Genomic DNA, 22,649 nt, shown 5'->3' on the forward strand with positions numbered 1-22,649 from the left:
GAATTGTAAGTCTATACCAGGGCCGGTCCTGAAGATTCAAATGTCCTGGACGAGCCGAGGAAAGGTCCTTAGTTCTTAACGTGAAATGAATTAAATTACATAAGCTGTTTTTTTTAAAACAACGATAAACTTGATAGCGATAAAAATAGCAAAATCATAGTATTTTTTAATGAGTACCGACTAGCTGTTCCGGACCAGATATTTTATACTACAATTTCACTAAAAATATAAATTTTTAATAAAATGAAGATTTTAAAGGTTAGTTTGGATACGCGCACTTGAAGGGAGACGCTTGAAGGGATTCGAACCTTAATAGTTTGGATACGCGCACTTGAAGGGAGACGCTTACCGTTTGGACCATAAGTAATTTATGCCTTTCTTTGAACAATTTATTATGTATATAAATATTAAATAAACAATATGACCAAATCTAAGGCCCTATTATTTTTGGGCCATGTGTGGTTGCCCACCTTGTCGCCCCCCTCCCTAAATCCGGCCCTGGTCTATACTAACCAAGGGGCATTTAGTTTCTACCACTCCATAATATTCCTTTTTTATTTATTATTATTTTTTAGCATTAAATTAAATAAAAAAACATAAATACATATTTTAAAAACATAAAAAAATAAAACCATATTTTATTAATTAAAAACATAGAAATTTAAAACCTAAACTACTAGAAAAAACATAATTGTAACATCACATTTTCAGGTATTTTCATTTTAGTCCTTGGCTTAATTAAAGTTTTCATATTTGGCCATTTATGACAAAAGCCTTGTATTCAGCCCTGTACGCGTAGCGTACATGATCGAACCATGGGATCGTGAGATGCATGCTAGTACGTTGGGCGTACATATGGTACGTGGGGCGTACTAGCTCAACTCCTAAACCCTAAAATTTAGGGTTTGCTCCCTATTTAATCCACCTTATGCCTCCTTTGTACATTTCTTATCAGCCTCCCTCCCCTCTAAACCCTAGATATCAAACCCTAGCCTTGTGAGTGAGGATCTTGGAGTATTTTTGGTGATTTTGTGCATTCTTGTTGAAGAAGAAAGTCCTTGAAGAAGGTGGTGTTGCTTGCAAGCTTGTAGATTTTGAAACTCCTTCATCTTGTGCATCTTTTGAAGGTATAAAGTCTATACCTTGCTGGTTTTCTTTCTAGATCTCATTAGATGGATTTTTATGAGCTTTTTGTCCCAAAGCTTGGACCTTTGTGAGTATAGAGTACTCCATAGCATATTGGTTGTCCTTTTAAATGTATTAGAGTGCTTAGATCCATAAAATGGTTGTTTGATCGTTTTCCTTGGCTCATGCATGAGTTAAGTGACTTAGAGTGTTATAAAAGTTAGAGTTTTGTGTATTGAGCCTTATCTAGCCATGCAAAGGCTTAAAGTCGGTGATTTATGGATTAAGACGTTCTATGGAGGTCAGATCTATGTTTGGATTGCAAGTCTTAATGATTAAGACGTTTTGGGGGTGATTTTGGGATCAATCGGTGTACGCCCAATATACTTCTGGCTATGCCCAGTGTAGCCAGGCTTGACCCCGACCCATCTGATTCTTCGAGTACACGGCGCATAGGAAGCGTACACCCAACGTATGCGCTAGGCGGTTGACTTTTTGCTGACTTTTGATTTTGGTCAAGGATTTAGGGGTTTGGACCATGTAAGGGGGCAAAATGGTATTTTTTTTCCCTCAAGGAGCGTAGTTGTGGGATTTGGACTTGTGAGTCGGGATAATGACCTTAATTGACTTGGGTTACTTGTTGTGTTATTAGGCGGAGTCTAGTTCCGACAGTTCAGGTCTGAGATTTATCTGTCATCAGTATTAGGTGAGTTTCCTCACTTATTCTTACCTGTGTAATAGAATAGTTGTATTTGTGATGACCATCTAGGTCTAGCTGTTATTATTGTGTTATGTTGTTTATATGTGACTAAAATTGCACGTAATCTCCAGGGTTGCTGATAACCCACAGGGCGTGCTGTTTTCCCATTGGAACTGTTGATAGTCCCCAGGGTTGCTAATAACCCATATCTGTTTATTTATGTTGTGTTGTATGTTGTATTTTGGGGAACTCACTAAGCATCGTGATTACAGTTGTTGATTATATGTGTTTCAAGTGCTTCTGAGAATCGCGGGAAGGCGAATGTTTGATTATACACACACGCTGTGAGATTTGTGACTGGGCATTTTGTGGCACTATGATATTTTGTGATGATGATTTGTATTTGATACTTGTTTTTTTTTTCGATAACTTGGTTTATGAATAGTGTTTTAGGTATTTTAAAAATAAAAATTTGGTTTGAAATTTGAGGTGTTACAAAAACATGCCAAATAAAACATTACATTATGGTGGTTGTCGAGGCCTACAAAATAAATAACCCTAAATCTTTTACTCTAAAATAGTGTATAGTGGTAAATGGGTCGAATCCACGGAGATTGGTTCAATTTATAACTCTATGAAAATCTCTTTGTAAAAAAATACTTGTAAAATAACAATAAAAATAAAACCGGGGGGGGGGGGGGGGGGGTGTTTAGTTCTTTTCGAGTGTTTGACAAAAAATTAAAACCAACTAGGATGAAAATATGACAAGTAAACAAGTAAAAGATTGGATTAAATTCAAAGAAGTGGAATTGGTTATTTTGGGGTACACCTCATGGATGATATAATTGACTTATCATTAGACTTAATGGAATAACACTTGTGAATTGGTTTAACTTGGCTATAGCAATTCATAAGCACAAATTGCCTCAACTCTTCTTAGAAATAAAAATGGTTAGAGGAGCTCTTAACACATTTCCTTAATTGAAGTCACAAAATCAATGAAGCATAAAATCTTGTGAAAATCAAATAGCTTTAAGTTGTAAGAGTTACCAAGTCCAAAAGATAATCAAATGCTTACATTATCATTATGGAGGAAATATTTCCATGGTCTAAATGAAATGAAAACAAACATATAAACCATTTGTTGCTTACTAATTTGAAGATCCATTACTTAACCAAGAAATTAGTCAACAAAAACAAGCATTCATTCATCCAAGCTCATGATCAAAGATAAATAAACACAACAAGATGTTTAACTAGCAAACATTCCCATAAACTTCAAACACAATGGAATAATAAGTCTTCAAAGCAAATAATCATCCATGGGTCAAACCCTAATCAACCAAATGAAAGTTTAGCCAAGCATGGCCAAGGTAAAAGAAAAACAATAGAGTTTAGTGATACCAAACATTGTTTTAGATGCAAGATGAAAGGAAATTACACTAATCTTCCAAATATTCTTCAAATCTTCTAAAGCTTCTTAGAGAGAATATGGAGTATGTTCTTCAAGTTCCCCTGTCTCAAATGAGCCTCCAATCACCAGCTAAAGAGAGCCAATTTTCGGATTCAAAAAGAGACCAAAAGCTACCCACCAAACTTCCACAAACAGAGTCAACAAGTCAAAACCCGGAAACAACTCAGCATAATTCACGCGGACCGCGTATGGTCCCATGCGGACCGTGTGGGTCACGCTGAATGTGGAACTTGGGCTATTTAACATGTACTTAAGCTCAATCTTCATTTCTTCAACTTCAGCCCATGATCATAACTCTTTAAGACCCATTTGCCATTCCAAAGCCTTATAATAATTGACTCAAAACTCCTTAAATTTTCTTGTAGTTCGATTCCGTGCCGCCTCATCATCATCCTTGCCCATAAATTAGATCCAAATTGATTTCTTCTTTTACGCAAGCACCTAGCCCAATCGCACCACTTCAAGTCCTCAAGCAAATCACATGCCTCGATGAGTCCCGCACCCTTCTAAGCCTCCAATAACAAATAGTCTTCGGTAATTCCTGCAATTAAGCTCAAAAGACTAGAAAGCATCAAGTAAAGGAGAAAAATGACAAAAAGAGAAAATATGCATGAAGATTGACTAAAATGAGATGGTTTTAACTAAAAATAAACTATGAAAAGAAGTAATAAAAACAAAACTATCACATTACTTAAAAAAGCATAAAAATTTAAAACATAAAAAACATAGAAAAATACTACTCGTCGTCGTTGTCGTCACCGGCCTCATCCGCCTCATCGTCACTGTCCTCATCCGCCTCGTCGTCACCTTCCTCATTTGTCTCGTCTTCATTGTCATTTTGCCCTTGGAATTTTCTTTCCCATATGTGCTCGGTCAAATCACGACGTAGATTGTGATGTGTTTTGACAGTTTTGTATTTCCAAAACCCTTGAGAAGTATGTCGGGCTGCCAACTTGTATTACAACATGTGGATTAAATATATCGTTCAAGGTATATGAACAAATAGCCATATCCTCTTCTTCTATTATCATGTTATGTAAAATGCTCGTTCCACATCCTTCCTTGCAGATTCATGTGCTAAGTTGAACAATTTTCGTTTTTCATCGGCCGAAAATGAATACGACTTGACAATTGTAGCATACTTTGGATATATCCCATCACCTAGTTAATACCCATACTTATATCATTTTTAATCACAACATATGACATGTTTGGTGCTTTATCCTACAAAATATTGTTAAATAATAGAGACGCTTGGAGCACATTCATGTCATTGTTTGAACCCACCATACCAAAGAATGCATACCAAAACCATAGGTCATATGAAACAACCTCCTCTAATATAACAGTAGACACCCCATGATCACCTTGCGTGAATTGACCACACCACGCGTTCGGACAATTTGCCCATTCCCAATATGTACAATCAATGCTACTAAGCATCCTTGGAAAACCATATTTAGCTTGATGCGCGACATACAACTGCTCGACATCACTTTTAGTCGGATGTCGCAAGTATATGTCATGGTAAATCTTTATAACATACTCACAAAAAAGATATGTACAGTCTCGACCCGTTCTCTCAGACATTTTCAAATACCATCTGATGCGTCTGCGGCTATGCCATATCCCAATTGTTTAAGAGCGGGCGTACATTTTTGTATTGTAGTAAAACCATGTTTACCTCTAGCATCTCATATTAATTGGAAAAACTCATAATTCCATTCCAAATCTCTAGCTATACGTAAGAATAAATTTCTACTAATATGAAAACGTTGTTCACATTTCGATAGATCATACAAACTATTAGGGGCAAAATAATCACATACCAAAAGTTCATTTTCCACCTCTCGATCCCAGTTGATCCATTTTCTACGCTTCTTCTCGTCCTGTGAACCTTCGTCTCTCTCACGTACCATATCTTGTTCTGTAGACAATAGTGTATGTAAAACCAAGTCGTCATCAGAATTATCATCGGATAAAGAAGAAGTTGCACCAAAAAATTATCCATTTTTTTGTTGAATGTGTGTGTTTTGTTTTGAAAAATATGTGTAAAATGAGTGTATATATAGATAGAAATTAAATTAATAATGAATTTTTTTATTAAATGCTTCAAACGGTCAAAAAAAGATGTCAACGTTCAAATTTAAGCCCAAACAATCAAAACGCACATCTTCGTCCGTCCTACCACCCACGCCACACCCAACCCACCCACCTTGGGGGCGGTGTTCACGCGTCTCCACGGGTGCCAAGTCACCTCCTCACGCATGGAAATCCATCCACTCCGAATAGCCTAGGGTCATTGGGGTCAATGGAAGATGACATACAATCTTATAAATTTTTGTGTATTCTAACGTCTATAAAATTCATATTTTAACAATATGATGTACGAAAAACCTAGTTTATATCAATATAAAAAACATATTATATATGATATAAAGAAAACATATTTGGAGTCTAAATATATCATGCCTGATATATGTTGGATTGAGATAAATTAATATCATTATACATATAAAAATAAGACGATCTAAATGATATATTCGAATTTATACTGAAAAAGGTAAATTACACCAATCGTCCCTTGTGTAAGTGTCAGAAAACACGTTTAGTCTTTATTTTCAAAAATTAACTCGGACTGTCCCTCGTTTGGTTAAAAGTTGCACGTTTCATCCCTCATAAGTTTAAATTTGCAAGCTTCATCCCTTATTAGTCATAAAATGACTATTATGCCCTTTTGTATTTCTTTTCCAATTAATTTAAATGTTATACTAATTATTTTATTAATTTAAAAATAAAAGAAAATAAACCCAACATCCCTACCACCCTACCCCCCACCTTCCTTTTGCTCATCTCTCTTCCAACCTCTTCTGTTAACTCTTGAAAAACCACCGATCCACCACTTCCCGCCAACCACCACCGGAGCACACCCCTTAAAGTCAAAATCCGACCACTTTTATTTATTTATTTATTAATTTATTTATTTATTTATTTATTTATTTTGTAGCCTCCCCTATTCACATAACCATCAACCATTTTTTTTCCTAAACACCACCTTCACCGTGAACCACTTCACCTGGAACATCGGTTGCCCATCAAGGAACCCAACCTCCACAACACCTGTTTCTAACCTCTACACCACCGAAAACAACAACCGTTGTTGCCACCACCCTTGAAAATGGTTGCCTTCAAATGCTACCACCTAACAATCAAACCTGATGCTGAATACCAAAAACCATTTTTGTAACTCACCTTCATGAAAACCGCCTAGAACTGCCACGAAACCAATCCCTGAAAACCATCTCAAACACCTCCCGGAATGTGATCCCCTTTTCGTCTCAGTCGTCGATGGAGAAGATTTGGGTTCGATCTGAGCTTGCTTCTCCAATCTGAATCTCCCTCTTCTCCGATTTACAAGTTTAGGGTTCATTTTTTGAGATTTGAATGATAACCAGTGGTGGTTACAGGAGGTACTTGCGGTGATAGGTGGAGGTGTCGGAAATTAAAAAGAGGATAGTGAACAGAGAGAGAGAGAGAGAGAGAGGGAGCAATCTGTGAGAGAGAGAAAGAGAGTGACAGAGATGACCAATCGAATTCAAAGAAGAAGAAGAAGAAGAAAGGAATTTGGGGAAATGGGAGGGGTGGATTGGTGGAGTCATCCGGAGATGTTGTCAGAGTATTGAAGTCGGCCAAAGGTGTCGTCCGAGTCGCCACTGTGGGTGGTGATGGTGGATAAGAGGTGTTTTGAAGAAGAAAGAGGGGGACGAGTTATGAACGTATGCTTAGGCCCCATTTCTTTTTAAAAGTTTTTCTAATAAATAAATCAATAAAAAAATAATAATTACAAACGAATAGAAAAATAAATCAAAAAAGAAATAAAAAGGGTAAAATTGTCTTTTTATGTCTAGAGGGATGAAGCGTGCAACTTTTAACGAAATGAGGGATGGTCCGAGTTAATTTTTAAAAATAGAGACTGAACGTACTTTCTGGCACTTGCACGAGGGACGATTGATGTAATTTACCCTACTGAAAATAAAAAAATTGATGGAAAATAAGAATAAACATTTCAGTTAATTACAAAATAAAATATAGAGTAAATTACACGAATGGTCCCTATGGTTTGGGGTAATTTATACGTTTGGTCCCTAACTTATTTTATTTTTTTTAACTCGGAAGGTCCCTACAGTTTGTTTCTGTTGTGCACTTGGTCTCTGTCTTACCTAAAAAGACTATTTTGCCATTGATTTTTTAATTTATTTAAATATGGTGGGATAGGTAAGATAAGATAAAGGGAGGTGGAAGTGGGGTTGAATGTGTGTTAATTTAAACAAAATTAAAAAATCAATGGAAAAATAGTCTTTTTAGGTAAGACAAAGACCAAACACGCAACAAAAACAAACAGTAGGGACCTTCCGAGTTAACAAAATAAGTTAGGGATCAAACGTTCAAATTATACCAAACCATATGGACCATTCGTGTAATTTATTCTAAAATATAATAAATTGATGTATAGACTCTCTAAACTATTAGTATGCTATAAATTATCCATTTTGTCTTGAGTTATTTTAAGGGACATTAACAAAACTAACCTAAACATAATTTTAAAGAAAATAACTAACTTTTACGGAATGGGCTATTCAGACCCAATTTTGATCGAATACCGGGTACGGTTTTAGTTGTTCCCATTAAAGTATTTCTAATAAAAAAAATATATTCAAGATTTCAGATCATTTTGGATTACAGGTCATTACGAACAGAAAACAAAACTATTTTGAATTGTCTTGAATAAGTCTGAAATATTTTAAAATTTCCAAAAAAAAAAATATTATTTTCCCAACACACAAAAACATGATGATTGTTAATTTATTTATTCATAACAGATATATATGTTAATATCCTTACTTGTTAATCACTAAAAATATCAATCTAGTCATATCTATTATTGTGATATTACATCATCTTTCTATTAAAATTCACTTTTTTGTTGTTCAATACAAAACTCAATCATTTTATTGTTATTTACATAAATCATATATAACAAGACATAAATACACCATTGATTATTGTTCCATTAACAACTTTTGTGAAAACTAACCCCCCTGAATCAAGCCACATGAGGATGCAAAATTTAATGACACTAATCCCCAATGATAAAAAGTCTAACTTTGTCACTTACTCTTTTGTCCTATCCAATTATAGTAAAAGGTAAAGGCAATCAAAAAATCTACTCTATTTTTTTTAAAAAGAGACAATAACATAGTATGATAGTAATATAGTATTTAGAAGAACTTGGCCAAACCTTGAAATTTTGTCTCAAATTAATGTTGAAGTATATTACAAACGCCAATTACCACTGTAATGGGATTAGCAAGTACTATAATACTTAGGTTCCTGTTATTGGCAAATTGATTGTACAATAGCATATTTTGTAGTTATTTATACTTAAAAACTTTGTTTCAAAAGCAATGTTTAAAAAGACTATGGTATAATTTTATAATTAGATAAAAATCTGGTTATTAAACAAAAAGTTGTTAATAATAAATCAAATTTAAATTTATGTAATATGATGAATTATTTGGTTATAAATTATAACACATGTATTTAAAATTTGATTTTAAATATTTTTATTACACACCTTACGTAAAAATACACTTATTCTATATATAATGCATCTAATAAAATAGCCATAAATTGTTAAAATGGTTAGTTTTTTCCACATCTCTAACTAACACAATTCTTAATTTGCAATAATACCATATTGCATCATATGCATGGCATGTGCATACATTTTGGTCAACCAAGATTCAAATATATATGTTTGACCCCCTTTCTCCTTTGAACATCACACACACTCATTAGACATCATAAAAATGTCTTATTTTCTCCTCTCTAGATTTCTTGAATTACTTGTAATACTTTCATTTGCTCATTTTTCATTTTCAACACAAATTCAACAAACTTTCGATCAATGCCTTTCTACCATTCAAGTCCCCGACACTTTCTTCACCCCTAACAACCCTAACTTCACAACCCTCCTCAACTCCACTGCCCAAAATCTTCGTTGCTTAACACCTTCGTATCCAAAGCCCCAAGCTATTTTCACCCCGTTGAACGAATACGATGTCCAAACCGCGGTTATCTGTGCGAAAAAACTAGGCATTCATTTGCGGTTCAGAAGCGGTGGTCATGATTATGAAGGAATATCTTTCACTTCTGCTATGGACCCGCCTTTTGTTATGATTGATATGTCAAAAATGCGAGACGTGAACGTTGATCTTGATGACAATTCTGTTTGGGTCGAAGCAGGTGCGACTGTTGGTGAACTGTATTATCGAGTTGCTGAGAAGAGCAGTACGCATGGGATCGCTGCAGGGCTTTGCACGAGCCTAGGCGTTGGTGGGCATATCACCGGCGGCGCGTATGGGTCAATGATGAGGAAATACGGGCTAGGGGTGGATAACGCAATAGACGCGAAAATCGTCAACGCCGATGGAAAAATCATGGATAGGGTTTCCATGGGCGAGGATGTTTTTTGGGCAATCAGTGGAGGTGGTGGAGGTAGTTACGGAGTTATACTTTCCTGGAAACTAAAACTTGTACCTGTTCCGGCCATTGTTACGGTTTTCAATGTTCAAAAAACATTGGAACAAGGTGCTACCAAGATTCTTTACAGATGGCAACAATTGGCATCAAACTTTGATGATGATCTTTTTGTCAGAGTTATTATCAATCCCATGGATATTTCAGGTACAACTAAAAGAACCATAAGTACAACTTATAATGCACTCTTTCTTGGAGGAGTTGACCGGCTTCTAGATATCATGAACAGTAGTTTTCCCGAACTTGGTCTGAAGAAAACCGATTGTTCCGAAATGAGTTGGCTGGAATCGGTCATGTTCATCGCCGGGTATCCCACCACCGTACCGACCACCTTCCTCCTCACCGGAAAACCAGCTTTCTTGAACTACTTCAAAGCAAAATCAGATTTTGTGAAACACCCGATTCCAGAAACTGGATTGGAGGGGATTTGGAAAAGGTTACTAAAAGAAGAACACCCATTAATGATCTGGAATCCATATGGAGGAATGATGGGGAGGATTTCGGAATCATCAACGCCGTTTCCTCACAGAAACGGTGTGCTTTTCAAGATTCAGTATGTGAACATTTGGTCGGTGCCGGAAAAAGAAGCGATGAAGAAGCATTATAAGTGGATCAGGAAGTTTTACAAGTACATGGGTCAGTATGTTTCGATGGATCCAAGAGAAGCTTATGTGAATTACAGAGATCTTGATCTTGGAATGAACGACAAGAATGGCGATAATACGAGCTTTGAGAAGGCAAGTTCATGGGGAAGAAGGTACTATAAAGATAACTTCATGAGGTTGGTGAAGGCGAAGACGGAGTTTGATCCTGATAACTTCTTTAGACATGAACAGAGCATTCCTGTTCTTCCAGGGAAAGGTTTTTGATTTAAAGTCACCTTCTCATTTTTTTTTTCTCATAAATCTGCTTTGTATTTGACAAGTTTTAGTTTAAAATCGATGTTTTGTGTATCTTCGTTAAGAAAGACGAGAAATAATCAAGTTAAAGCATTTGAAGATGGACTTGTTCTTTTCCTTTTTTTTTTTTGGTCAACTTGCATTCGTTATGAATTCTTATGTCACGTTAAACAAAACTTTTGATTCAACTAAACAAAACTCTTATAAGGGCGTTTAGGCTATATATTTAATTATAGGATAATCACCGCTCCATGTTATCAAGTTATTACTTTTCAATTATTTAATAAACTTACTAATTGGAGATTAGAAAAATAACAAGGTTTAAAACTGAAATTAAGAACATAATAAACCAAAAATTACATAATTAAAACTTAAAATTACTTGTTGGCATCGTTGTCGTTATTGTTGCTAAGATTCTTGTTGTATATATGCTCCTTCATATCTTCTCGAAGATAGTTGCACATTTCGGTAGATTGTATTTCAATAACTCTCGACGTGTATTCATAGGTTCTTGGTACAACTTGTTGGTACGGATGAAATGTGTCGTTCAGATTATATGTGCAAATTGTCCGACCTTTAGATAAAAGCGTACATTATGTTGTGTATTTTATCATGATTCTAAAGTCAGTGTTTCATGTTTCACTACATGTCATTTCCTTTTGAGGACTCTGAAAGCCTGTTCCATGTCCTACCTAGCCGATTCTCACGTTGTTTGAATATTTTCATTTTTCATCCTGTGAATATGTGTATGCTTTCACAAAGGTAGCACAATCAAGATATATGTGTATGCTTTCACAAAGGTAGCACAATCAAGATATATCGCGTTAACAAGGTCGTAAATATTTTGTATCCGTGTTCATTCTCCGTGAAAGAGATATAAGATGCTTTTCATATTAGAATATCGTTGAAAATAGGCGATTGTCTGAGAACATTCATTTCATTAACATAAAATTGTGACTTTATTTTTTTAACAAAAAAAAAAAAAAAAAAAAAAAGAAACTAGCAATCATTATATATTTGGAATTTAGCGAGTTTCACAAAAAGTCCCTGTATTTTAGGCTTATTGACCATAACGTCAATAATATTTTTTAACAGAAAAAGGCACGTAATATTATCGTATTACAATTTTACTGTATTCTTTTTATCTCAGAGAGGTGTTATTTTATTGTTACATAATTGTATTTTATCTGTCTAACTAAGAGTATTGTCTTACTATAAGATTCAAACCTCGATCCGAAAAAGACAGAAAAACAACTATTTTTAGGCAAATGATATTTTCTGTTAGACTTAGAGAATATAGTAAAATTATAGTAGGATAACATATCTATCTATCAGACATAGTGAATACAATAAAATTATAATAAGATATATTTTATGTCGGTGATAAAAAAAAAATAAGACAATAATTTTGTAGTAAAATAATACTCTATGTATGATAAACAGAAAGAATACATTGATAATACCCTTTGTTAGACAAAAATAATATAGTAAAATCATATATTTTCGAACATAAAGAATATATTATCATTAGAGTAAGATAATACTATTACATTATCATAGTAAGATAAAAATATTGTCTTAAACTGTTAAAAAAACGATTTTATCGTTGATGAATGCAAATTCATGAAGATTACCAATTAAAATCCAAAATATATAAATGATTACCAGTTTCTTGTCATTTTTGTAAACAATTGCCGGTATTTTTTCATTTTCTTTTAAAAAAATAGTCATGACTTTATTGTTAATAAGCCCATAATATAAGAACTTTGTTTTGCACATGAAACTTAGAAATACATTTGCATTACCTTTCAATTAAACAAGCTCAACCTTTTGAGATAAGAAAAGCTAAAAAGAACTTCACTAACCATCAAAAAACTAGAAAACCAATCAGCCATGTCTATTATTCACAAAACCACCACCAAGTAATGTAGCTCACTTTAAATGAGTATCAACATAGGCACCAATCAATGGATTGATCATGATGATGAACGATACATACCACATCTCTTCCTAGTGATCTCACTTTTACTTATGCATTTGAAAGGGTTCATTATATAAGCTGCTACAACACCTCCAATAATAAAAGAAAGAAAAGATTCTACAAATTTTAAAAGAAAAGAACAAGTATAAACCATCAAACATTAAAACATGTCTTTTTGTATTGCCTTATAAATGAATTGATCTTATTAGAAACGTAATTTGCATGTACAAGAAAGAGCCATTGTGCCCTAATCACTAAATGCTACAACCATAATACACTTACATATATAGGTAGCAAAAAAGATTTTTACAACCTAACTTAACTCCCTATCTTAAAAACCTCTCACTTTTCCACGCCTTTTGAAAAGAATCATACCCTAAAAAGTAAAAACACCGACTCGACTCAACTCAACTGGTTATCTGTAACTGTGACTGTGACTGTAACTAGTATACTCAAAATATCATCTATACAACATAACAACAAACTTTTCAAACCATCATATTCAAATCTGTTAAATCATCCATTGGAATCTCAAGTCCCAAAAAGTCATCATCTTGTAACACCTCATCTCCAATGTTCAACCATGAACCTATGTCCTGTCCTTGTCCCACATCCACATCAAACTCGGGTAGTTGAAGGTGGGACAAATCAAGTGGATCCTCTAACAATAACATACACTCATTCTTTTCCTTCTCCTCCACCTTCGGAATCGGAATCGGAATCGGAACCGGAATCGGAACTGAAGATACCTGACTTGTTTTCTGTTTTATCTTTGCTTTACTCTTTCTTTCACCGTTCCCAGATACCGTGGGTCGCCCGATTTTAGGACCTCCATTTCTGATTCCATTCCCTTTCCCTTCCCTTTCCCTTTCCCTATCACTCCTCTTTCCTTTTCCTGATGATATAGATGTACCCGCCACGTCATCAAGGTATAATTCCCGCTTCTTACTCCTGATTGGCCAGACGTCATCCTCTTTACCTTGATCAGATGAATGGTTTTGTGTATCTGGTGGATACGAGTCAAAGTTGGTCAATGAAGGGCTTTGTTGTGTATTTGTGTTATCATTAAAGTGGGATAATCCAGATAGGAACATGTCCATAAATAAAGGCTCAGAGAAGCAGCTTTTTCCAGTTGTTTCAAATTCATGACATCTGTCTAATGTCCGTTTCACACACTCTAAAGCAAGCTGCTTCGCCATTTTTCCATTGACACCTTTACCCCCGGGTGCATTTGGACCCCAAGAATTCTGCACATGAAAAAGGGTATTCAAAATTACAAGCTTTTGTCATTAAAGATTCTATAATCATGCACTTATACATTACCATGTACTTATGATAAGCGATTCTTGTGAGCTTTTCAAGAGAGAGTTGCTCGAATTCCCTACAAGTAAATGTTCGAATAAGAATCATAAAAGTCAAAGTCAAAGTCAAAGTCAAAGTCAAACAAGAAACCATTAAAGAAAACACTTACTTCTCATGTAACACCCTTGCTTCCTCAGTAGACTTTAAAAGCTTGTTCAGTAGAGTTTTCTTTCTGGAAACCTGTAACTCAACTCTATTAGGTCTGTTTCTTCTCAAACAGACTAAAATGACCATTTTACCCTTACATCCCAAAAAGCAAATTCCATGATGTTCAACAATTTTTTACCTGTTGGTGATGTTTTTCTTCCAGCCTGCGGATATCTATGCTGACATCTTCATCTCCAGTCTGTACTAAATCCGGCTGAAGTGCAAAAATTTTAGGTAAATAAATTATTCAAGAAAGAAAATGCATGTGAATAAGAGAAAAAGACACATACCACAGGTGATGGATAGAGTCCAAGACTATGAATCTCCATGAGAAGTCTTTCATCCATGGACATGTTTCCATACTGATATTGAGAACATGTTACAACAGTAGGTTCTGAAACTAGTAGACCCTTGTAGCAATCATCAAAACCTGTATCTCTTAATGGTGAATCCATCCTGTAACTGCTTAAAAAACTTCCATCTGTTTCAGGCTCAAATGCAGATTCATAAACATCATTTCCATGCCAGGTGTAATCATTGTCATCTTCTTCAGAAATTAGAGCAGCAAGAAGCCTCTGACAGAGGGAAGTTCCTGACATTACATGTTCTGATGATTCACTACTGCATTCTGTTTCAGTTTTTGGAGGTTCAAAGCTTCCATTCGAGTGTGTATCACAATAATCTATTGAATTTGCAGTGTTAACAGTAGATTGTATACTTCCCTGTTGAAAAGTTAAAGAGAGTTGAAGTTTCATTGATAATAACTGATGAGACAGGAGTCATGTTATATATTACAGACCTAAAAAGAACAATCACCTCTTGCTTTATGTAGGCCACATCAGCATCATATACAAAACCAAAAAGTCGATCCATCTGACTCCAAAAAGGACTGGATGAAACAAAACCTGCAATTACAATTTACCAATCCATCTATTAGAAACTAAACCATGGTTAAAAGTACTAATAGAAACTAACCATGGTTAAAATTAAAACTACTACAGAACAGTACCAGGATTAGGATTGATAACAGCATTTGCAGCAGCCAAAAGCTCTCCGTTCCCATCATCTGAAGTAACTAATAGAAACTAACCATGGTTAACAGAGGAACAAACAAAAAAAAACTATGATAGTAATTGAATAGTCAACATTTCATATACCAAGAAAATCCGTAGGGGTAGTAATGGAAGAATGCTTTTGTCTCATATAAGCTTTCCGACCTGAGAGTTTCCTAGTGGGAGGCCGGCCTATTTTACTGTGAATATTTCATAAAATATGAACATTAAAAAAAGTTAAAAAGATTTATAGAGATGATATATTGAATATTGATATATAAATGTAAAAAGAAAAAAACCTTTCAGGCTTATCAACACCAACTCTTCCACTTTTAAGTTGTTTTGCTGTTCCAATAGATCTTGCAGAAGCAAAACCAGTCATGAACTTATTCTTTCTTGTTGAAAGGACTAAATTAGACATCTTTTGAACACTCGATCCACCTTTCTCTTCACTTACTTCAGCAGCCCCTGACTCCTCGCTTTCTGATAACGTATGGTCAACCTTTGACTTGAACTGCTTAGGAAATCTTTTTGCAAACCCTCGTCTTTTTTCACCAACAGTTGCATCACTATTACCCAAAGTTGACACATCATCATTGGATACAACAGGGACAAGATTCATTCTCCTTGCAGTACGTGAGATCTTCTGAGGCCTCCGCTCAGCCCACTGAGCGACAGGTGGCGATGATGACTGTGTTGGTGTTGATAGAGTACGTTTACGATTGGTGGGGCCCATGGCACTAGGGTTCTTACTTGTACCATGTGGTGACTGTGACTGTGACTGTGACTCCATGCCATTAGAAACAGTTGCCCTTTGTCCATGTGGCAGTTTAGGTATGCCACCTGTCCCTGATCTTGGACCTCTTGCAGTTGCATGCAACCTAGGGGTAGAAGAGGAACTACCAGAAATGAAGTCTTCTCTCACATTCACAGCTCCTGGCCTATGTCACAATATGCATCGGAATGGAATCAGAGTTATTATCTTGTACATTTCATTGGAATTGGTAAGTAATTGAGTTTAAGTATGTGGAAATAATGGAAAGATTTAGAACCCTTTTACATAAATGATTAAACTTGATGGGTTTCATATAAAAGAGTTTTTACCTGAACCCATGAGAATCATTTAACCTTGACCTAGCATCAAGAAGACTCCTTGGGTGCACTCTGGAATCCCTGATTCCATCAATAGGTTTTGCTGACACTGAGCTTGCACTTAGAGTAGCATCAGCTTTCATTCCAGTGCGTTTCTTCTTCATTTTAGCTTTTTCCCATCCATCAGCTACAACTGGAATTACTCTTTCCTCACCCTGAAGGACATTGCTATTGGGAAGTCTTAGAACTTCTCTTTCCCTATCTACAGATCCAGATGATCTAGCAGGAGTGTTTGGTCGCACATCTGCCTACAATTCCCAAAACATCATAAAAAATTTCAAAAACCAAACACAATTATAGGAAACACGTGTAAAAGATACAAGATACAAACCCTTAGATCCACCATAGAAGTTCTGGTTCGTTTATTGGGAACGACATTTTTGCCCCTCTCTTCAACTTTCTGTTGCTCATACTCAAAACCACTGGTGGTACCCATCTTGCCAACAGAAAAAGCATCTGGTCGAGATCTTTTCCTCGAGGGTATACTTGGAAAACACTTGTTCATTACTGACAATACATCACTAAAAATCTTCACTCTCTCCCTATCAAGTGAACAAAATATATTGAAACTGAATAAACTTCACAGTTTACACTTTACACTTTACACCCCTGGAAACAAACAAAATAGCTATAAAAGAAATTCACCTGGCTTTGATGGTTGATTCACGCAAACCAACTTTAAGTCTTTTGATATTCTCAGGTGATGAAGATGGAAACTTGCCTTTTAACAAACCAGAAGGGGAATCATCAGGTGCACAAAGTGCAGCACTTGCAAGTCTTTTGAAATCCCCAAATCGATTGCATTTATATTCGGCAGCCATTGACTTAAGGTCAAACCGCAAGCATTGGAAGAAATTAGTCACTTCCCCTTGACTTACATTTACAGTGCTTCTTGACATGCTTGGAAGAGAAGATAGGATTGGATTTTCAATGTTTTCACGGAAACTGGTTGATCTCTCCATTGATGGAGCTGTATGGGACCCACGTTTCCCGGAAGTAAATAATGGTCTACTTGGACTACTACTAGATGAAAGATCAAATTTACCAGATGATGCCATTGCACCAGTTTGTATGCATTATCTGTGTTGCAAACCCTGTCAACACAGTTGTGCATGACAATACTGTTGTGCCAAAGCACATGAAAGCAAAAGTTGAATATCTTGTCTGCTATAGAATAAGCCTAAAACAAGAAAAAAGTATATTCATCAGATCTCTATAACTAATCCAAGCCAAAGAGGAGAAAGTTTTGATCAGATTGGTGCATTGGAAAAACATCAGAATCAGAATGATACTAAAACACTACCAAAAGCTTGAAATAGGAATGATCAGTAGATGGTGTATGAATTATGAGAATGATACGCCAATTTTCATATCACATCTAACATGGAACAAACTCAGACAAGCACACAAATTTATCCCTTGAGCACTGAAGATTTACGATCTCTATTGATCTTGATCAAAAGGCCGATCAGATGTTCTTGCATTCACCTAAGCTCATAAGACGATATGATCTCGATTGAACCAAATCAACGATAATCCAGTTCGTAATCCCTATGTCTATCTATTAAGTATGAATCTTTGATCGACATAAACATCAAGTAAATATCCATCCTTAAAACGCGGAAAGTATTTAGAGGGTATCCAAATCAGAATACAATCATACATATACTTCTGATCTCGGGTTTAGTAAATACGCACAGATTAAATATTATCCAAATCATTAAAAAAAAAAACTTTAGACACCTGATTTCTACAAATTCGTGGTAGTTGAAACCCTAGAAGTCCAATCGACGAACAAAACGAGTTAAAAATTCAATCAATCAGAATCTTGCAAACCCACAAGTAAATCGGTGAGATGAAATTAATTAGATAAGAAAATAAAAACAGCGTATACAGATTTAGACGTAGATACCTTTAGTTGCAACTACTTTTCGCATGTGAATTCGTCCTTTAAGGGTTTATACGAAGCTTAATCGAATTCTTGTGGAATTTAACGTTAGGTTCTATTGAGAATTTGGGTTTCTTTTTGTGAAAGATTCTAATAATAATTATTAGATGTGTTGTTGAGTCTGGAGCTTAAAGAAGAAGAAATAAAATAAATCAAAAGTTCGTTTCGAAGCCATGGCAGCGCCCTCCCCAGTGCCTATGATCGGAGATGCGTTGGCTATTTGTGAAATTACGATTTTACCCAAACGAACCGGACCGTGATATAAGAAAGACAAAATTACATAAATGGTCCTTGTAGTTGACAGAAAATATCACTATAAGTCTTTTGTTTACTTTATAATATGGTTAGTCTTTTTTCAGGTTTAAAAGACGCATCGTTGCCAGAAAATGACTCACTGTGTACGTTTGAAGTTTGAAAAAGATCAATCATATTAAAATTTCTTCAAAAAGACTTTTAGGGGGTGTTTGGCTTAGCTTTTTAGAGGCCAAAAGATTTTTTTAGAAAAGTTATAAAAAATCAGGTTTTTCTAATTTTTCTAAAAAGTTGATTTTCCTTCTTTGCAAAATCCAAAAATAGCTTTTAAAAGTCTTTTGTCTATGATCTTTTTTTAAAAAGACTTTTGGTCATTCAAAAGCTAAGCCAAACTCCCCATTAATGATATGTTGTACCAACCATAAGGATCATTTGTGCAATTTTATCAATATCAATAATCAATAAGAAATAATAAAAACGAAATGGAAACAATGTAATAACCGGTTTAGTCTTAAACCAATAAACTTGGAGGCCTTTTAAGTCGAAAGTTATTAATTTGTAATTTAAATGAGAATCATATCAAATATAACTGATATTAATTTGATTCGATTTTAAATAAGTTTTACACACCATTTGATGGGCGGGTATTCTTGAAAATTTTCCTTTTTTTAGCTTTAGTTGAAAGTTATAGAAACTTGGTATTGAGGGACATAACCAATTATGTAACGAAGTAATGATGTGTAATTTTTAGATTTACTTGAGCATCTTAGATTATTTTATAAAACTAAATTAACTAAATTTTTTACATATATGAATATTCTATAGACTTGAACTTTTCTGGAGATAAAGTTATTCTTTGTAAATGATCAAACTATATAAAAGCTATTATATTATCATTAGTTTACCTTTATGGAATTATTTTTCTTGCATAAAAGCTATAGATATTTAATTTTCTTTTATGTGTAAGCTATTATTGACATAAAGTCGGTTATCAGATTTGGGCAAAAAAAAAAATTTGAAAAAACATCATAAATGGTCTTTGTGGTTTCCTTATATCTGAATTCTAATATTCGTGGTTTAAAAACATCATAGATGGTCTCAGTGTTTTCAAAACTTTTAATGTTTGATCCTTTTTGCTAACTTTGTTAGATTTCTACCGTTAAATTAAGGGTATTTATGTCATTTAACTATCTAGGGACCTTTTATGAGGTTTTCTTTTATTTTATTATTTTTTAAAAAAAATAAATTTAATATCCAAGGTCTCTCTCTCTCTCTCTCTCTCTCTCTCTCTCTCTCTCTCTCTCTCTCTCTCTCTCTCTCTCTCTCTCTCTCTCTCTCTCTCTCTCTCTCTCTCTCTCTCTCTCTGCACCCCCAACCCATTTCCACTTCGTTTCTTCCTAGATGCAACAATCTCTTTACCCAATTGCAATCCCTAACCTTTGAAGCTTCGTATACCACCTAATCGTCCAAAAACAAAACCCACCTTCTTCGTCTTCTCCATCAAGGTCTGCTACCAGGCTCCGACAAGTGAGATCGAGGTGTCAATGGTGGTTGCCCCTCGATCACCGCCGTATGACCAGATCCACGTCGTTGATCGCCGATCGGATCATACGAGTCAATGATTTCATTTTCCCTTTTTTCAAGAACCATAACAATCAACAACTTGTATGATCGAACCCAAAAGAAAACTATTTCCACTCACTAATAGGTGTGTAAGTGTGAAATTTCCAATCGCTTCTTGTGTTTTTTCTTCAAACTCTTTTATGTTCGCTTTCGCTCATCATTCTACTTTCATGTTCCTTTTTATAATTTTTCGCCAGTACATTGGATTTGGTTATAAGGAGGTTGTGATGATTTTGTTTTTTGTAGCTAATCTGAGCATCAGATTGGGGAAATGGTGAAATTTCATCCCGTATCTTGACGGGGCAACCGTTGTTGCAGCCATGGCGATGTTGGTCTTTAATTTCTAGCCCTCAAGTACCTGTGACAAGAGAAAGGCGCAATAGAAAGATTTAAGGTAGAGTGTATGTCATACAAGCAATTTTCAGTCTTCTTCATGTTCTGTTGATGCTTATTTGTATTTGATTACAAGGAATACGGTTTCAAAACAAATGAGAAAGAGATTCCATATATGGGTTTGATTTTCTTGCTCTGTATTTGATTCCAAATCTATGTATCTGTATCCTTGTGTTTATCATTTTATGGTTTATCAAATGGAGATATGAGTCATAACCTTTTTCGGTCGTCTTCACGCTGCCATATCACAGCCAACACCACCACATGTAATTGATTACATGGGGAAACGGAAGTGGCAGTACCGATATAGGGCTAGGGAGAAACAAGTGCATAACAAATTTTTGTTTTGGTGAAATTTTTTCCGGATAATTTGGTTAGATAACAAAGGAAACTTTATTGGGAATTTCTTTCATTAAAGAACATATATGGAAGTTGTTGGATTTATACACACACACACACACACAGAGAGAGCTAACTAAGTTAGCAAAAAATGACCAAACATCAAAAGTTTTGAAAACACATTAACCATCTATGATATGGGAAAACCATAGGGACAATTTACGATGTTTTTTCGAGAAATATTAAAGATAAATATTTTAACTTGTTATTTAACATGTTTTTTTACATACTTTATATATTTTTAACAATTTATAATTTTACCAAGCCATATTTTCCAATAGAAAAGATTTTGTAATAATTTAGAGGTATATTTTCGAAGAGTAATAGAACATGTTTCCTTTATAATTTAGCTGAATTACGTTAAAGGAGTTATTTACGTTTGTTGTTCCTAATATAGTTAGATATAACTTGCACGTTAGTTGGTATTTCTTGTTTAGTTTTTCAATTGTAGTATATTCTTATCTGTCCTTTCCCTTGTGTAAACTGTAAAGAATCGTTTGTGTTTTCGTTTTTTATTAAATAAGAGCAAAAATATGTTTAGGAAGTAATCCTAACTACTAACTTGTCCGTCGCGCGTTGTGACGGTGTTACTTCATTTTTGTAAGTTGAATTTTGACTATTGTATTGAGTATTAATAAAAATTAGGTATTGTTGCAATTGTTAGTAGAAAAATATACAATGTCAATATTATTTACTAACTTCGATTTATATCATCGTATAAAAATGTATTATATGTGACCAAAGTTATACGTAGGAAACGTATATAAAAATAAGTATGAAAATATACACAAATTTTATATTGAAACTTATACAAAACATACATAAAACTAAACATGTAATTTTTTTAAGTTAAAGAACAAAATTCCAAATAAAAAAACATATTATATGACACCGACTCATACGTAGGAAACGTACATAAAAATATGCATGCCAACGTAAAAAAATTACGTCGAAAGTAGACAAAATCGAATTTATACGGACACGTACATATAAAAAAAGTAAGTTTTTTTTAAAAACTAAAGAACAAAAATTCTAAATATACATCAAAACGTTGACTACCTCGAGTGTATACCGATACATAATTAAAGATAAGCACGTAAAATACAGTTGCAATTGTCGATATATAAATATACAAGGTTGATACCACTGAAGAGATGTATTATTGTATTGATAAAACATATTATATGTGACTAGACTCATACGTAGGAAATATCCATAAAAAAAACATACACAAAATTTACGTTGACATGTAAAAAAACTCGAATTTATACCGACACGTACATAAAAATAAGTAAGTAATATTTTTTATAAGGTGACAAATTGAAGTTTAGTAATAATCAAAATTGTATTATATATGACCCGACTCATATATAGAAAAAATACATAAAAATAAGCACAAACCCTAAAAAGAAAATTGACGTCGAAACATAGACAAACTCGAATGTATACCGACACGTATATAAAAAACAATTCAGTTTTTTTTTTAAATATTAATTGTAGCGATGATTTTCCAGGTATGAAATCGATCTAATATTCTATTTA

General features: G+C 34.5%; 2 protein-coding genes across 3 annotated transcripts; one reads left to right on the forward strand and one right to left on the reverse strand.

Moving 5' to 3' along the window:
• Positions 1 to 8,976: 8,976 nt before the first annotated feature.
• Positions 8,977 to 10,899, forward strand: LOC111905434 (berberine bridge enzyme-like 15). Its single transcript, XM_023901132.3, has one exon. The coding sequence runs from the start codon at positions 9,170 to 9,172 to the stop codon at positions 10,766 to 10,768; it is 1,599 nt and encodes a 532-aa protein (XP_023756900.1). The 5' UTR covers positions 8,977 to 9,169; the 3' UTR covers positions 10,769 to 10,899.
• A 2,026-nt stretch (positions 10,900 to 12,925) lies between these two features.
• On the reverse strand, positions 12,926 to 18,658 carry LOC111905444 (uncharacterized). 2 transcript variants are annotated; one of them, XM_023901145.3, is made up of 13 exons: positions 18,405 to 18,658; positions 17,138 to 17,672; positions 16,824 to 17,034; positions 16,445 to 16,740; positions 15,640 to 16,281; positions 15,446 to 15,540; positions 15,298 to 15,354; positions 15,105 to 15,193; positions 14,579 to 15,010; positions 14,428 to 14,502; positions 14,251 to 14,321; positions 14,103 to 14,160; positions 12,926 to 14,026 (listed from the first exon to the last, which is right to left on the reverse strand). In XM_023901145.3, exons 2-13 carry the CDS (start codon positions 17,548 to 17,550, stop codon positions 13,268 to 13,270), a joined length of 3,198 nt encoding a protein of 1,065 aa, XP_023756913.1. In that variant the 5' UTR covers positions 17,551 to 17,672; positions 18,405 to 18,658; the 3' UTR covers positions 12,926 to 13,267. The 2 variants fall into 2 exon arrangements, with proteins under 2 accessions (XP_023756913.1, XP_023756909.1); XM_023901141.3 differs by having other exon boundaries at positions 15,298 to 15,363.
• Between the last annotated feature and the right edge of the window lie 3,991 nt (positions 18,659 to 22,649).

This window comes from Lactuca sativa, chromosome 7 (genome assembly GCF_002870075.4).
Source record: "Lactuca sativa cultivar Salinas chromosome 7, Lsat_Salinas_v11, whole genome shotgun sequence".
Classification (NCBI taxonomy): domain Eukaryota; kingdom Viridiplantae; phylum Streptophyta; class Magnoliopsida; order Asterales; family Asteraceae; genus Lactuca; species Lactuca sativa.